Genomic DNA, 15,034 nt, shown 5'->3' with positions numbered 1-15,034 from the left:
TGATGCTCCCAGTTCCCCCTTTCCCAGTGATGCTCCCGGTCCCCCGTTCCCGGTGATGCTCCCAGTTCTCCCATTCCCAGTGGTGCTCCCGGTTCCCATTCCCAGTGATGCTCCCAGTTCCCCATTCCCAGTGATGCTCCCAGTTCCCCCATTCCCAGTGATGCTCCCGGTTCCCCATTCCCAGTGATGCTCCCGGTCCCCCATTCCCAGTGATGCTCCGGTTCCCCGTTCCCGGTGATGCTCCCAGTTCTCCCATTCCCAGTGATGCTCCCAGTTCCCCCATTCCCAGTGATGCTCCCGGTTCCCCGTTCCCGGTGATGCTCCCGGTTCCCCATTCCCAGTGATGCTCCCGGTTCCCCATTCCCAGTGATGCTCCCGGTTCCCCGTTCCCGGTGATGCTCCCGCTGTCCGGGATGGATGCTCACCCGTCTCCCCTTTCCCCCCGGGTCCCCCGGCTGCCGGTCCCCGGGTCCCCCCGCCGTCCCCCCCCCGGTCCCGCCCCCCCGGCCCTTTCCGGCTCCTCCCGGTTGTGGCTGCGCCGGCGCCGTCCCGGGAGCGGCGGCTCCTCGCCGGCTGCGGCCGAGATGCAGCAGGTACCGCCGGGGGGGCCCCCCCCGAGGCCTCCGGGGGCGGGGGAGGCGAGGGAGAGGTCCCGGTCCCCTCCTCCTCCCATCGCATCCCATCCCATCCCGTTCATATCCCTCCCTGCATCTCTGCCTGCATCCCATCCCCCCCCGCATCCCATCCCCCCTGCATCTCCTTCCCATTCCATCCTCATCTCCAACCTCCTTGCTGTTCCCCCGTGCATCCCGTCCTCATCCCATCCCATCCCCATCCCCATCCCATCCCATCCCCATCCCCATCCCCATCCCCATCCTCATTTCCATTTCCATCTCCATTTCCATCTCATCTCTATCTCCATCTCCATCTCCATCTCCATCTCCATCTCCATCTCCATCTCCATCTCCATCCTATCTTCATCCTAATCCAATTTCTTTCCCATCTCATCTTCATCATCTCCATCCCATCTCCATCCCATTCCCATCCCATCCCTCCCCATCCCATCCCATCCCATCCCATCCCATCCCATCCCATCCCATCCCATCCCCATCCCATCTCCATCCCCATCCCCATCCCATCCCCATCCCCATCCCATCCCATCCCCATCCCCATCCCATCCCATCCCATCCCCATCCCATCCCCATCCCCATCCCATCCCAGGAGGATCTGCAGAGGGATCTGGCCAGGATGGATCCATGGATGGAGGACAGAGAGGGTCTGCAGAGGGACCTGGCAGTGGCCAACAGGATGGGGTTCAACCCAGCTCAGTGCTGGGTCCTGCTCTGGGGTCACAACCACCCCGAGCAGCTCCAGGCTTGGGGAAGAGCAGCTGGAAAGGTGCCTGGAGGAGAAGGACCTGGGGGTGTTGGTCAATAGTGGCTGAACGTGATCCAGCAGTGGCCCAGGTGGCTAAGAAGCCACCAGCATCCTGGCTTGGATCAGCCCTGGGGTGGCAGCAGGAGCAGGGAAGGGATCGTCCCCCTGTGCTCAGCACTGGTGAGGCCACAGCTTGAATCCTGGGGTCAGTTTTGGGTCCCTCACTCCAAGAAAGACCTTGAGGGGCTGGAGAACGTCTGGAGAAGGGAACGGAGCTGGGAAAGGGTCTGGAGAACAAGGGTTGTGAGGAGCAGCTGAGGGACCTGGGGGTGTTTATCCTGGAGAAGAGGAGGCTGAGGGGAGACCTCATGGCTCTCTGCAGCTCCTGGAAAGGAGGTTGCAGCGAGGCGGGTGCTGGGCTCTTCTCCCAAGTGACAGGTGATGGAATGAGAGGAAAAGGCCTCAGGTTGCTCCAGGGCAGGTTCAGATTGGACATCAGGAAATGTTTCTTCACTGAGAGGGTTCTCAGCCCTGTCAGAGGCTGATCGGGGAGGAGGTGGAGTCCCCATCCCTGGGGGCTTTAGAAGACGGGGAGATGAGGTGCTCAGGGCTGTGGTTTTGTAGTGGACAGGTGCAGTTGGATGTTCTCCAAGGTCTTTTCCAACCAAGCGATTCCACGGCACAGCTCTCTCCAGGAAAAGGCAATGAAGGTGGCTGCAGGCATCGCCTGCGAGGGGACGGTGCTGCTGCTGCTCCCCGTGTCCCCTCAGCCCCCGCTCTGCTTTCCAGAGCCCGGTGACGTTCGAGGAGGTGGCCATCTACTTCTCCCCCGAGGAGTGGGTGGAGCTGGCGGCATGGCAGCGGGAGCTCTACCAGGAGGTGATGATGGACAACTATGACCTGGTTGCCAGTCTGGGTAAGGATGCGGCCCTGGGGACCCCGCGTGGCCCCCCCAGCCCCAGTGCCTCCCACATCGCTGCCGTGAAGCACCAGCAGCTCCTGAGGGCTCTGGGGAGAACAGGCTGAGAGAGTTGAGGTTGTTCAGCCTGGAGAAGAGAAGGCTCCGAGGAGATCTTAGAGCAGCTTCCAGTACCTGAAAGGGGCTACAAGAAAGCTGGGGAGGGGCTGTTCCCAAAGGCTTGTGGTAGGGTGAGGGGGAGCGGGGATAAACTGGAGAGGAGCAGACTTAGACTAGACAATAGGAGGAATTTCTTCAACGTGAGGGTGAGGAGACCCTGGAATAGGTTGTCCAAGGAATATGTGGTTCCCATCCCTGGAGGTGTTCAAAGCCAGGTTGGATGGAGCTTGGAGCCCCTGGTCCAGTGGGAGGTGTCCCTGCCCGTGGCAGAGGTTGGAAGTGGATGATCTTTAAGGTCCCTTCCACCCCAAACTATTCTATGATTCTATGATGTGTCTGCTCCCTACCCGGTTCTCCTCACTTCACTGCCATGACCGGGGTTGGCCCCGGTGGCCTCTGAGGTCCCCGGCTGCACTGGCTCCCGCAGCCGATGTCCCCCAGGTGCATCCCCACGGGCTCTGGCAGCTCAGGGAACGCTGAGGGGTCTCCTCTCCTGCGCAGACCCCGAGTCCAAGCTCAGCCACAGAATGGAGCCCAGGGAGGAGCCGCACGCGAGCGTCCCCGAGGGCGATGTCGGAGCTCCGGACACCTCCAGCACCTGTGAGTGACCGTGGGGACACCCCTTGGGTTGGGGCACCGGGCTGGGTTCGAGTGTCCCACCGCAGCCCCCGTGCCCGGTTGTGCCAAGGCCATCGCAGGGGCGAGGGGAGTCGCGGTGGGGAGAGGCCGGTGCCACGGGGACCCCCCTCACCGTGACGGCCGCCCTGTTCCCCACAGCTGCCTGGGGCGCCGGCGAGGACCCGTCTGAGGACAACAGCCACCAGCGCTGGGTCCCGTCGCCACCACCGGCCGGGACGGCCAAGGAGCTGGGGTACGTCACGCTCCTGTCCGGCTGGCGCGATGCCGAGCTGGGCGCCTGGGACACCGCGGCCCCCCGGGAGCTGCCGCAGTGGGAGCGCGGGGAGCGGGCACCCCAGGAACCCGCGTCGGATGGCGAGGAGCTGCTCATCTGCAGCGCCTGCGGGCAGAGCTTCGAGGACGCCGCCGGGCTGAGGGTGCACCAGGACGAGCACCGGCTCCCGGCGCTCTCCCACCAGTGCGGTGCCTGCGGCAAAGCTTTCCGGCACCACCGCAACCTCCTGGCGCACAAGAAGCACCGCGGCCGCGGCCGGCATGCCTGCGGCGAGTGTGGCAGGACCTTCTGCGTGAAGGGGGACCTGCTGCGGCACCGGGCGAGCCACGGCGGCCACGCCTGCGCGCTCTGCGGGAGCAGCTTCCGCCACAAGCGCGACCTGCGGGAACATGGCAAGGAGCACGGCACGCGGCACAGCACGGAGCATGGCATAGAGCACGGCACGAGGCACGGCACGAGGCACAGCATGGAGCACGGCATAGAGCACGGCACGGAGTATGGCACAGAGCACGGCACGGAGCACGGCACGGAGCGTGGCATGGAGCACGGCACGGAGCACAGCACGGAGCACGGCACGGAGCACGGCACGGAGCACAGCGGCGGCGCCCGCCTCAAGTGCCCCGAGTGCGAGAGCCACTTTGAGGACGCAGCCAGCCTGAGGCGGCACCGGAGCGGCCACCGCGAGGAGCGCCCCTTCGTCTGCGGGCGCTGCGACCGCAGCTTCAGCTGGAGGGAGAGCCTCCTCATCCACCAGCGCAGCCACGCGCAGGAGCGCTCCCACAAGTGCCCCGAGTGCGGCCGCGGCTTCAGCCGCAGCGGGAACCTGCTGGTGCACCAGCGCGTGCACACGGGCGAGCGGCCCTTCGCCTGCCCGCACTGCGACAAGTCCTTCTGCAACAAGGCCAACCTCATCACCCACAAGAAGCTCCACCGGCGCTGCAGGACCTTCGCCTGCTCCCGCTGCCACGTGGCCTTCAGCTCCAAGAGCGAGCTGATGCTGCACCAGCAGGAGCACGGAGACGGGGAGACCCTCGCGGCAGGGGACGACCCCGCGGGCTGCCAGCAGTAGGAATTCGATAGGAATGGTTGGGCTCGATGAGCCGGTGGGTCTCTTCCAACCTGGTTATTCTATGATTCTATGATTCAGTAGCTGGGGCTGCTCTGAAGTACAGGACAAAGCTCGTCCTCTTTAAAAATAGCTCCAAAGTTGCCCTTTTTCCAGCCCTTTTCAAGTATCGTGGAGAGCAGCTCAACGACTCCACCAGCCGATTCCCTCGGGACACTGGGACCCGTCAGGTCCCGTATATTCATGTACATCCAGGTTACTCAGATGGTCAGGAACTTGATCTTCTCACAGCGAGAGCGACCTTGCTCCCTCAGACCCTGCCTTGAGGTCCATCCCCTCGAGAGGTGTGGGAAGAGAGGTTGCTGGAGAAGGGAGGCGAAAAAAGCTGTTGAGAACCCCAGCCCTCTCCTCATCTGCTCATCCAAGGTCACCATTTCTATTCCTCAGAGGGCAACGCTTGCTTTGACCTCCCTTTTCTGGTTGATTTACCTTCTTATTAGTCTTTCCATTCCTTGCCAAGCTCAGCTCCAGCTGTGCCTTGGCCTTCCTGGCCCCGTCCCTACACAACCAGACAGCGTCCCCGTCCTTCTCCAAGATTCTCTCCCTGTTTCCACCACATGTGAAGTTCTCTCTTGGTCTTCAGTTTGACCAGTGGGACTCAACCACGCTGCTCTCCTCCCTTCCCTGCCTGCTTTCCTCCTCCTGGAGATGGAGAGCTCCTGCGCTTTATGGAAATCATCCTTAATGAGCTGCCGGCTCTGTTTTCCTTCCTTCATCCCTGAGGGTGGTTTTCCAAGGTGTCTCATTGACCAACTCCTTGAAGAGCTGGAATTTCGCTTTCCTAAAATTCAGGATCCTGATTTTACCCTTGGTCTGACAGGTATCCCTCAGGACCTCAACTTCCACCCGTGCGTGGTCACCGCAGCCCAAGGCTGATGTCACTGATGATCTCACGTGCATTGGTGACCATCAGATCCGTGAGTGGAGGCACTCATGAGGGGGGCACTGGATCCATGAGTGGAGGGCAGGAAGGGTCTGCAGAGGGACCTGGCCAGGCTGGATCCATGGATGGAGTGCAGGAAGGCTCTACAGAGGGACCTGGCCAGGCTGCATCCATGGATGAAGGACAGGAAGGATCTGCAGAAGGATCCATGGGCTGAGGCCAACAGGATAGGCTTCCTTAGGCCACTTTTCATACATGCTGGTGGCCACCGTTGCTCTTGGAAAGCCCACACCTCATCATCATCTTCTGTGGGAGCTCCCTGCCCTTCTCCTGCCTCGGGAAAACCACTGAGCACCTAGATCTGCGGCTCCACCACGGATCAGGCCAGCTACGGAGCAGCTCCCCTTGGTGACCAGCCAGGTGATGGTGCCCTAAGCCCAGCCAGGTGTCTTTGTGGGAGCTCCTTCTGCCCCGTAGCGCTGCCTGATGGCACTTGGGGAGCAGGGAAGGTGCCCTGGGGCTGCGAGAGAGACACCCTGAGCTTGTCTTCTCCATCCAAACTCCTGCCAGAGTGCTGAGGGGGCTTTGCCGCAACAGGTCCTGGTGACGTTCAAGGACGTTGCTGCCTGTTGCTCCTTGGAGGATCAGGCAGAGCAGGAGAAGCTGTACTGGGACTACAAGAAGGACATTGAGGGGCTGGAGCACCTCAAGAGATGGACAACAAGGATTATGAGGAGCAAGCTGAGTGGGGTGGGAGGTGGAGGTGCCACCTTCACCTGCAGTCCAGCTAACCTCACCGGCAGGAGGAACAGAGCCGTCCCAACCACCTCCACCTTTCCCTGTGCTGCTTCTCCAGGACTCACTGCGCTCTTGCGAACCGCTTTGTGGGTTAGTTTGACGTGAGGGGCAGCGCCTGGTGGGGGGAAACGCCTCCTCCCAGTTTTAGGGACAGCGTGGCCACCCAGTTCAGCTTGTGGCCGGTGGCTTTTCCCCTCGAGAACCACACAGCTCCGCGTCCCAGGTAGGTGTAGGGGGGTGTTGGTGCATTTGAAGCCTCGGAGCACCACGTCGCCCGTTTCCTCCTAGTTTAATAAACGCCTTTGGCAGAGATGATGCTCTTGGTTCGCATGAGTGCTTCCCAGGTGGGGTGGGATGGGGTGTTGGGAGCATCTGCAGGTGGAAAACTAAGTTACAGCAGCTCCTGGACAGCCTTGGATTGCAGGTGCTGCAGCCTGTGGTGCAGGGAAGGGGGATTTGCTCTTCCCTTCCTCCTCCTGCAGCGTAGGGTTGGCTGCTGGGCACGTCCCTTCTTCATGGGGAACTTCTTGTGCACCAGGACTCACAGATCCTTCTCTGCAGAGCTGGTGCCTTCCAGCCAGTCAGCCCCCAACCTGTACTGGTGCAATTATCCACCCCATTTCCAACCCCAGTGGCTTCAAGCTGCTCCCCTCAGGGCTGCGCTCCAGGTCAGAGAGAGGTGCTGGGTCCCTCTTGCTGCCCCAGAGAGTGTCCCCATTTCTCCAGCTCCTTCTTGAACTGGAGAAGCTGGGATATCGGAGCATCCCTGTTCAGGGGACATTGGAGCATCCCGGTCCAGGGGGCAGCAGGACATCCCAGGGGACACTGGAGAAACCCGGCTGGGGGGAGACCAGAGCATCCCTTTTGGGGGACACTGGAACATCCTGAGCCGAGAGACACCAGAGCATCCCAGCTCAGGGAGGACCAGGGCATCCCGGGGGACACCAGGACATCCCTGTTCAGGGGACAACGGAGCATCCCACCCTGGGGATTGAGGACACTGGAGCATCCCTGTTTGGGGACACCAGAGCATCCCTGTTTGGGGACACTGGAGCATCCTTGCTCAGGGACACTGGAGCATCCCTGTTTGGGGAACACTGGAGCATCCCTGCTCGGGGAACACTGGAGCATCCCTGCTCAGGGACACTGGAGCATCCCTGTTTGGGGACACCGGAGCATCCCTGTTTGGGGACACTGGAGCATCCCTGTTTGGGGACACCAGGGCATCCCTGTTTGGGGACACCGGAGCATCCCTGTCGGGGAACACTGGAGCATCCCTGTTTGGAGACACTGGAGCATCCCTGTTTGGGGACACTGAAGCATCCCTGCTCGGGGACACTGGAGCATCCCTGTTTGGGGACACTGAAGCATCCCTGTTCCGGGACACCGGAGCATCCCTGTTGGGAGGGATCGGATTCCCCCGGCTCGGGGGGGCCCCGGGGGGGGGCAGGACTACAGGTCCCGTCAGGCAGCGGGGCGGGAGCCTCTTTGTCCGCCTCGCCCCATGCGCTCCCGGCCCGGAGCGGCCGCTGCTCGGAGCCTCCGCGGAGCCGTGAGGGGAGGGGGCACCGGGGGGGGGGGGATGGGGGGGGGGAGCACTGGGATGGGGAGGGGGAGCATCAGGAGGGGGGCACCGGGATGGGGGGGGATGGAGGAGAGGGGGAGCATGGGGAGGGGGGCACTGGGATGGGGGGTGATGGGATGGGGGGAGCACCGGGATGGGGAGGGGATGGGGGGGGGAGCACTGGGATGGGGAGTGATGGGGGGGGGAGCACCGGGATGGGGGGGATGGGGGGGTGGAGCACTGGGATGGGGAGGGGGAGCATCAGGAGGGGGGCACCGGGATGGGGGGGGATGGAGGAGAGGGGGAGCATGGGGAGGGGGGCACTGGGATGGGGGGGTGATGGGATGGGGGGAGCACCGGGATGGGGAGGGGATGGGGGGGGGGGGGAGCACTGGGATGGGGAGGGGGAGCATCAGGAGCGGGGCACCGGGATGTGGGGGGGATGGAGGGGAGGGGGGCACCGGGATGGGGAGGGGATATCGGGGGGGGAGCGTTGGGAAGGAGGAGAGTTGGGAAGGAAGGGGCACTGGGTTGGGGAGGGGGAGCATCAGGAGGGGGGCACCGGGATGGGGGAGCATGGGGAGGGGGGCACTGGGATGGGGAAGGTGGAGCACTGGGAAGGGGGGCACTGGGATGGGGGGTGATGGGAGGGAGGGGGGGCACTGGGATGGGGGCACTGGGATGGGGAAGGGGGCACTGGGATGGGGGCACTGGGGGGGGGTACTGGGATGGGGGGTGATGAGAGGGAGGGGGGGCACTGGGATGGGAAGGGGGGAAGCATCAGGAGGGGGGCACTGGGATGGGGGAGGCACTGGGAGGGGTGACGTTAGGACAGGCAGGGGGGCAGGGGAAGGGGGGCACTGGGAGAGGTGGGGGAGGCGTAAAGAGGGATACTGGAAGAAATAGGGGGCATCAGGAAAGAGACACTGGGAGAGACTGGGGGGCATCGGGTGAGGTGGGGGGCCCACTGGGACAAGCTGGAGGGGCACTGGGATGGGGTGGGGGGCACTGGGATGGGGTGGGTGCTGGAAGGAGCCTTCCCCATCCCTCAGGTGGGTGATTCCGGAGGGACCCCAGCCCCCTCGGTGATGGAGCGAATGGAGGAGAAGCCGTTTTGGGGGGACACCAGGGATGCTGCAAACGGTATGAGGGTCAACCAGGTTGGGTCCCGCACCTGAGCTCCCCCGGTGCACGGTCCCTGCAGCCCCGGCTGCCTCCGGGGTTGGTGTCACTGGTGATCTCACGTGCGTTGGTGACCGTCGGATCCAGCCACGTCCTTCTCCACCAACCTGATCGAGTGCTCCCTCAGTCAGTTTGCAGATGACACTAAGTTGGGTGGCGGGGTTGATGTGTTCAAGGGCAGGGAGGCTCTGCAGAAGGATCTGGCCAGGCTGGATCCACAGATGGAGGGCAGGGAGCACCTACAGAGGGACCTGGCCAGGCTGGATCCGTGGATGGAGGACAGGGAGCACCTACAGAGGGACCCGGCCAGGCTGGATCCATGGATGGGGTTCAACCCAGCTCAGTGCTGGGTCCTGCTCTGGGGTCACAACCACCCCGAGCAGCTCCAGGCTTGGGGAAGAGCAGCTGGAAAGCTGCCTGGAGGAGAAGGACCTGGGGGTGTTGGTCGACGGTGGCTGAACGTGAGCCAGCAGTGGCCCAGGTGGCCAAGAAGCCACCAGCATCCTGGCTTGGATCAGCCCTTTGTCTTCCCCAGGAAAGGGCTGGCCGGGCATCAAATGCGAGATCGTGGTGAAAACAGAGCCAGAGGACGAGTTCTACGCCAGGTGTCCCCAGGACCTGGGAGCCACCGTCCCCAGCATCCCCAGCATCGGTGAGCGGCTACAGAGCGGGCGGCTGGGAGCTGAGCGAGCCCCGCGACCCCCAAGATTGAGTCCTTGTCCCACACAGGCTGATCCAGGTGACACCCTGTACTGGCTCCTGTGGGGAGTCTTACTGGGACAGCACGTGCCCAGTGCTGTTTGGTAACTGAGAATTCCCTTCTGGAGGAAAACACGCAGTTACTTTTCTTGCATAAAATCTGCTAGCCGGTGTTCTGCATCCCCGAGGTTCTGTGCCGGGCGCTGCCACCTTGTTTCCCCTGGGGATGCTGCATCCCAGCACTGGGAATGTGGCTCCCGGTGGCCACAGGGACCTCCTGGCGACCTGGAGTTAAGGAGCAGCGAGTCGGAACTGGTGCCAGCACGGGTGGAGCGCGGGGACGGCCCTGAGCGCCCCGTCCGGAGGCTCAGGCTGCGCTTTTCCTTCCACAGGCGTCAAAGCAGAGGGCAGCGTGAAGAGTGAGTCTGAGGATGAAGCCTACGGCAGCTCCTGCTCCAGCTCCCAGGAGGAGGACGTGCCCCACAACCCCGAGGGCTGTGAGTGGGGCTGGGGGGATCCAGGGGGCTGGGATGGGAGATGGGTGTCCGGATACTTTGGTGGGTGCTGGGATGAGAGCCAGGACACACAACTAGGGTGTCCAGATGCTTTGCCAGGTGCTGGAGTTGCTCCCCATGCAGAAGAAGTGGGTGCTGGGTGCTGGGGTGGGAGCAGGGGGATGCAGCCAGGGTGTCCAGATGCTTCACTAGGTGCTGGATGGGAGAGGGGAGACGCAGCCAGAGCCTCCAGATGCTTTGCTGGGTGCTGGGATGAGAGCCAGGAGATGCAGCCAGGGTGTCCAGATGCTTTGCAGGTTGCTGCTGCTGCTCCCCTTGCAGGAGGGATGGGGGCTGGGTGCTGGGTGCTGGGGTGGGAGCAGGGAGATGCAGCCAGGGTGTCCGGATGCCGGTGATGCTGCCCGATGGGGTTCAGAGCCCATCGAGGGCTCCCACCGCGCTGTCCACCTGCAGGTGATGCCGAGCCCGAGGTCATCGTGAAGGTGGAGCCGGACGAGGAGTTGCTCATTGGGTGCCCGCGAGGTCTGGGTGACCCAGGAGCTCCTGGCCACCAGGGTGCTGCAGGTGAGCACGGGGACGGTCTGGGAGGGCTGGTGGGACGGGGCGAGGGAAGGATCCCTGCTCGACACACAGCGTGTTGGAGCAGGTCACTGGGAGCCTGGGGTGCAGGATATTGCCCCAAGGACCCAGAACAGGCCAGGTCCTGCAGAAATCATTCTTAATCCTTGTCTGTGTGGCGGGCTTGGCTGGAATGAGTGAGCTGGGGGGGTTCAGCCTGGAGAAGAGGAGGCTGAGGGGAGACCTCATTGCTCTCTGCAACTCCCTGAGAGGAGGTTGTGGAGAGGAGGGAGCTGGGCTCTTCTCCAAGGGACAGGGGACAGGACGAGAGGGAATGGCCTCAAGCTCCACCAGGGGAGGGTCAGGCTGGACAGCAGGATGAAATCTTTCCTGGAAAGGGTGACTGGTCCCTGTTGGAGGCTGCCCAGGGAGGGGGTTGAGTCCCCTTCCTGGAGGGGTTTAAGGGCCGGGTGGCCGAGGTGCTGAGGGACACGGGTCAGTGATTGATGGGGATGGTTGGACTCATGATCCAGTGGGTCTCTTCCAACCTGGTGATTCTGGGATTCTATGAGTCTATGATTCTGTGATTAACCCAACCCCGGAGGCAGGACCATGGAATCAATCATAGAATCTTTGCAGGCCAGGCTGGAAGGGACCTCAGGGATCATTGGTCCAATGTTTTTAGGTGATCTGTGATTTAAATGAGTTGGCCCAGCCCCCTGTTGAGCTGAGCCTCCAAAGTGTCCAGTGCAGACGAACCCACCACTTCCCTGGGGAGATGAGTCCAATCTTCCGTTGTTCTAGTGGTGAAACATTTTCTGCTCGAATCCAATCAGCTTCTCCCCAGGAGCAACTTCTCCCCATTACCCTTTGTCTTTTTCATGTGACTCCTCATAAAAAGGGGGTCTCCATCCTCTTGGAGGATGGTCTGGTACATGGGCATCAGTTTCCCCCTAAGCCTTCTCCTCTCAGGGCTGAACAAACCCAGCCCTCTCAACCAGCCTCACCGCGGTGCCGAGGCGCTGGGGCTCTGGCAGCGGTGGGAACACGTCAGAGGTCCCAACAGCCTCGGTGCTGCGGTTGCAGAGCTCAGCGTGTGGGACGATGTGCTGAAGGTGTCCCAGGAGGGGAGCAGAGCTGCAGGGGCTCCTGGGAGGGCTCTGGAGCTGCAGCAGGTCGCAGCAGGGCTCTCTTCTCTTGGCAGGTGGCGAGCGGCGTCCCAAGGAGGAGCCAGAGGAGGTGAAACCAGAGGCAGCCGAGCTGGCCAAGAGCCTGTGGGATGCCTCGAGGGGCTCCCTGGAGCGTGGACCCCAGCCCCACCTCAGCCCAGGGACGGGGCAGCAGGCGCAGGGTGTGGTGGCCGAGCTGCAGCGCAGCCGGATGGTGCCCGGGGGTCTGCGAGCCGGCCCTGAGCGCCGGGGGCTCAGCCTGGACGAGACCCCAGCTCTGGTGGGGCCAGCGAGCAGCGCTGGGCACAGGCTGCCTTCTGCTTCTCCCTACGGGGCCGGCGGCACCGTGGCCCCCAGCCCCGAGCTGGCCAAGCGGCAGCCCCGCAGCCAGCGAGCCGAGCGACCCTTCGCCTGCAGCGAGTGTGGGAAGAGCTTCCAGCACCGGGGGAACCTCGTCACCCACCTGCGGGTGCACACGGGGGAGAAGCCCTTCGCCTGCACCGTCTGCGGCAAGAGCTTCAGCCAGAAGGGCGACCTGATGCGGCACCAGCGCATCCACACGGGCGAGAAGCCGTTCCAGTGCACCGACTGCGGCAAGAGCTTCTGCTCCAAGCAGACCTTCATCCTGCACCAGCGCATCCACACCGGCGAGAAGCCCTTCTCCTGCTCCGAGTGCGGCAAGAGCTTCAACCGCAAGGCCAACTTCCTTACCCACCAGAAGATCCACCGCGGGGAGCGCCCCTTCCTCTGCGCAGAGTGCGGCAAGAGCTTCTGTGCCAAGAAGACCTTCATGCTCCACCAGAAGATCCACGTCGGCAACCGGCCCTACGGCTGCTCCGAGTGCGGCAAGAGCTTCAGCCGCAACGGTGACCTGACGCGGCACCAGCGCATCCACACCGGCGAGCGCCCCTTCGCCTGCGCCGACTGCGGCAAGAGCTTCAGCCACAACGGGGAGCTGATCAAGCACTGGCGCATCCACACCGGAGAGAAGCCCTTCACCTGCTCCGACTGCGGCAAGAGCTTCAACCGCAAGGGCACCCTCATCACCCACCAGCGCATCCACACCGGAGAGCGCCCCTTCGCCTGCCCCGAGTGCGGAAAGACCTTCAACCTGAAGACCACGCTGATGAAGCACAAGCGCATCCACACAGGCGAGCGCCCCTTCACCTGCCTGGAGTGCGGGAAGAGCTTCAAGTACAAGGGGAACCTGCGGACCCACCACCTCACCCACGCGGTGGAGCGCGTCTACCCCTGCACCGAGTGTGGCGAGATCTTCAGCCACAAGAAGGAGCTGACGGCGCACCAGAGCGTGCACGCGGAGCAGAGGATCCTCTCCGGCTACCAGGAAGGAGAGTCCTTCAGCCTGTTCCTCCCCGTGCACCCGCTCCTCGTGTCCTGCACCAAGCTCCCAGTGTCACCGAAAGCCTTGTCCAAGTACCAGTAAGGGGGCTGGTGGCCGTGGGATGGCCCGGAGTCCTGCCTGTGCCAAACCCCACGGCTGGAGAGGAGGAACGATGCCATCACTGGAAACTTGGAGTTGCTCTGGGGCTGTAGGACAGGGGTGGTGGAGAGCCCGGTGTCCTGCCCATGGCACATCCCCACGGCTGGAGCGGCGAGAGGAGGAGCGATGGCATCGCTGGAGCCTTGGAGCTGCTCTGGGGCTGTAGGACACGGTGGTGGAGCCCTGGGTTCCTGGGCAGGGAACACCGGAGAGGGAAGGAGCAGGGATGCTGGAGGCTTTCAGCAGCACTGGGAGAGCCGTCCTGCTCCAGCTGGGGCTGGTGGCCGCTTGTGGGGACCCAGAACAAGCAGAGCAGGAGCTCTGGCCCCGTGCTGGCTCTGTTCACATCCCCAGGTCATGGGAGGCTTCATCTTCCCCCAACCCTGAGTCGCTGCCCCTTTAGAAACCCTTGAAAGCCAATTGCAATGGGTCAGTGTGAAGACTGGGGTCCCCTTGCGCCTCCCACCAGCCCAGGGCTGTCCCCTCGCCGGGTTCTCTGTCCCCAGTGCTGTGTCCAGCCTGGCTAGGGCTCCTCTCTGTGATCCCCCCCTTGTCTTGCGCACAGGGACCCCAGTTCAGCTGCTGCTTAGAAAGGGGATGGCGAGGGCTGGGCTCGGGGCATGAGAATCCCCCAGGGAGCCCTTGAGATGCAGCACGTGAGGACCATGTGGATTTGTAGCTCCATTCTTTCATTTTCTGATCTGTAAGTGAACAATAAGTGCAAACAAATACAAGGGAACCTGTTTGTCCGGTACCATTTGCTGCGTGTTCTTTCTGCTCCCCCTGCCTGGCCGTCCCTTGCATGGGAGGTGTGGGTCCCAGCTGGGAGCTGTGGGACCAGCATCCCAGTATCCCAGCCAGGGAGGGCACCAGCATCCCAGTATCCCAGCCAGGGAGGGCACCAGCATCCCAGTATCCCAGCCAGGGAGGGCACCAGCATCCAGTATCCCAGCCAGGGAGGGCACCAGCATCCCAGTATCCCAGCTAGGGAGGGCACCAGCATCCCAGTATCCCAGCTAGGGAGGGCACCAGCATCCCAGTATCCCAGCTAGGGAGGGCACCAGGCATCCCAGTATCCCAGCCAGGGAGGGCACCAGCATCCCAGTATCCCAGCTAGGGAAGGCACCAGCATCCCAGTATCCCAGCTAGGGAAGGCACCAGCATCCCAGTATCCCAGCCAGGGAGAATCATAGAATCACCAGGTTGGAAAAGACCCACCAGATCATCAAGTCAAACCATTCCTATCAAATACTAAAACCAGTCCTCACCAGCACACCCTCTCTCAGTCCCTTAGTCCCACTTCCAGGCTTGCTCCTGACTACCTTGGTCTCATCCCCCTCCCCCTTCACATCTAGTTTAAAGCTCGGTTTATGAGCCCAGCTAGATTTTTAGCAAGGGCTTTAGACCTTTCATCAAGGCCTTGTCTTTCATAAAATCACTGAATCACCAGGTTGGAAGAGAACCACTGGATCATGGAGTCCAACCGTCCCCATCAATCACTGACCCGTGTCCCTCAGCTCCTTCAACCCCTCAGGGCAGGGGACTCAACCCCCTCCGTGTTCCAGGGCCCAGTGACCCTTTCCAGGAAAGATTCCATCCTGCTGTCCAGCCTGACCCTCCCCTGGAGGAGCTTGAGGCCGTTCCCTCTCGTCCTGCCCCCTGTCCCTTGGG

General features: G+C 62.7%; 2 protein-coding genes across 2 annotated transcripts in view; both read left to right on the top strand.

The window, feature by feature from the left end:
* Window positions 1-561: 561 nt before the first annotated feature.
* LOC138734869 (zinc finger protein 436-like) lies at window positions 562-4,437 on the top strand. The gene is made up of 4 exons (XM_069882689.1): window positions 562-593; window positions 2,167-2,293; window positions 2,957-3,055; window positions 3,233-4,437. The coding sequence occupies exons 1-4, from the start codon at window positions 585-587 to the stop codon at window positions 4,435-4,437; spliced, it is 1,440 nt and encodes a 479-aa protein (XP_069738790.1). The 5' UTR covers window positions 562-584.
* Window positions 4,438-9,504: 5,067 nt separating this feature from the next.
* LOC138734868 (uncharacterized) overlaps window positions 9,505-15,034 on the top strand; it is a 30,903-nt gene continuing 25,373 nt past the window's right edge. The window contains exons 1-4 of the mRNA XM_069882688.1: window positions 9,505-9,573; window positions 10,013-10,117; window positions 10,589-10,699; window positions 11,898-13,302. Of these exons, the coding sequence (XP_069738789.1) occupies window positions 12,074-13,302 (1,229 nt within the window). The 5' untranslated portion in view covers window positions 9,505-9,573; window positions 10,013-10,117; window positions 10,589-10,699; window positions 11,898-12,073. The remainder of the gene's footprint in view (window positions 9,574-10,012; window positions 10,118-10,588; window positions 10,700-11,897; window positions 13,303-15,034) is intronic.

Source organism: Phaenicophaeus curvirostris, unplaced genomic scaffold, assembly GCF_032191515.1.
Source record: "Phaenicophaeus curvirostris isolate KB17595 unplaced genomic scaffold, BPBGC_Pcur_1.0 scaffold_290, whole genome shotgun sequence".
NCBI lineage: Eukaryota > Metazoa > Chordata > Aves > Cuculiformes > Cuculidae > Phaenicophaeus > Phaenicophaeus curvirostris.
Note: the sequence above shows the minus strand (reverse complement) of the source record. Positions and strands in the feature narration are given on the sequence as shown.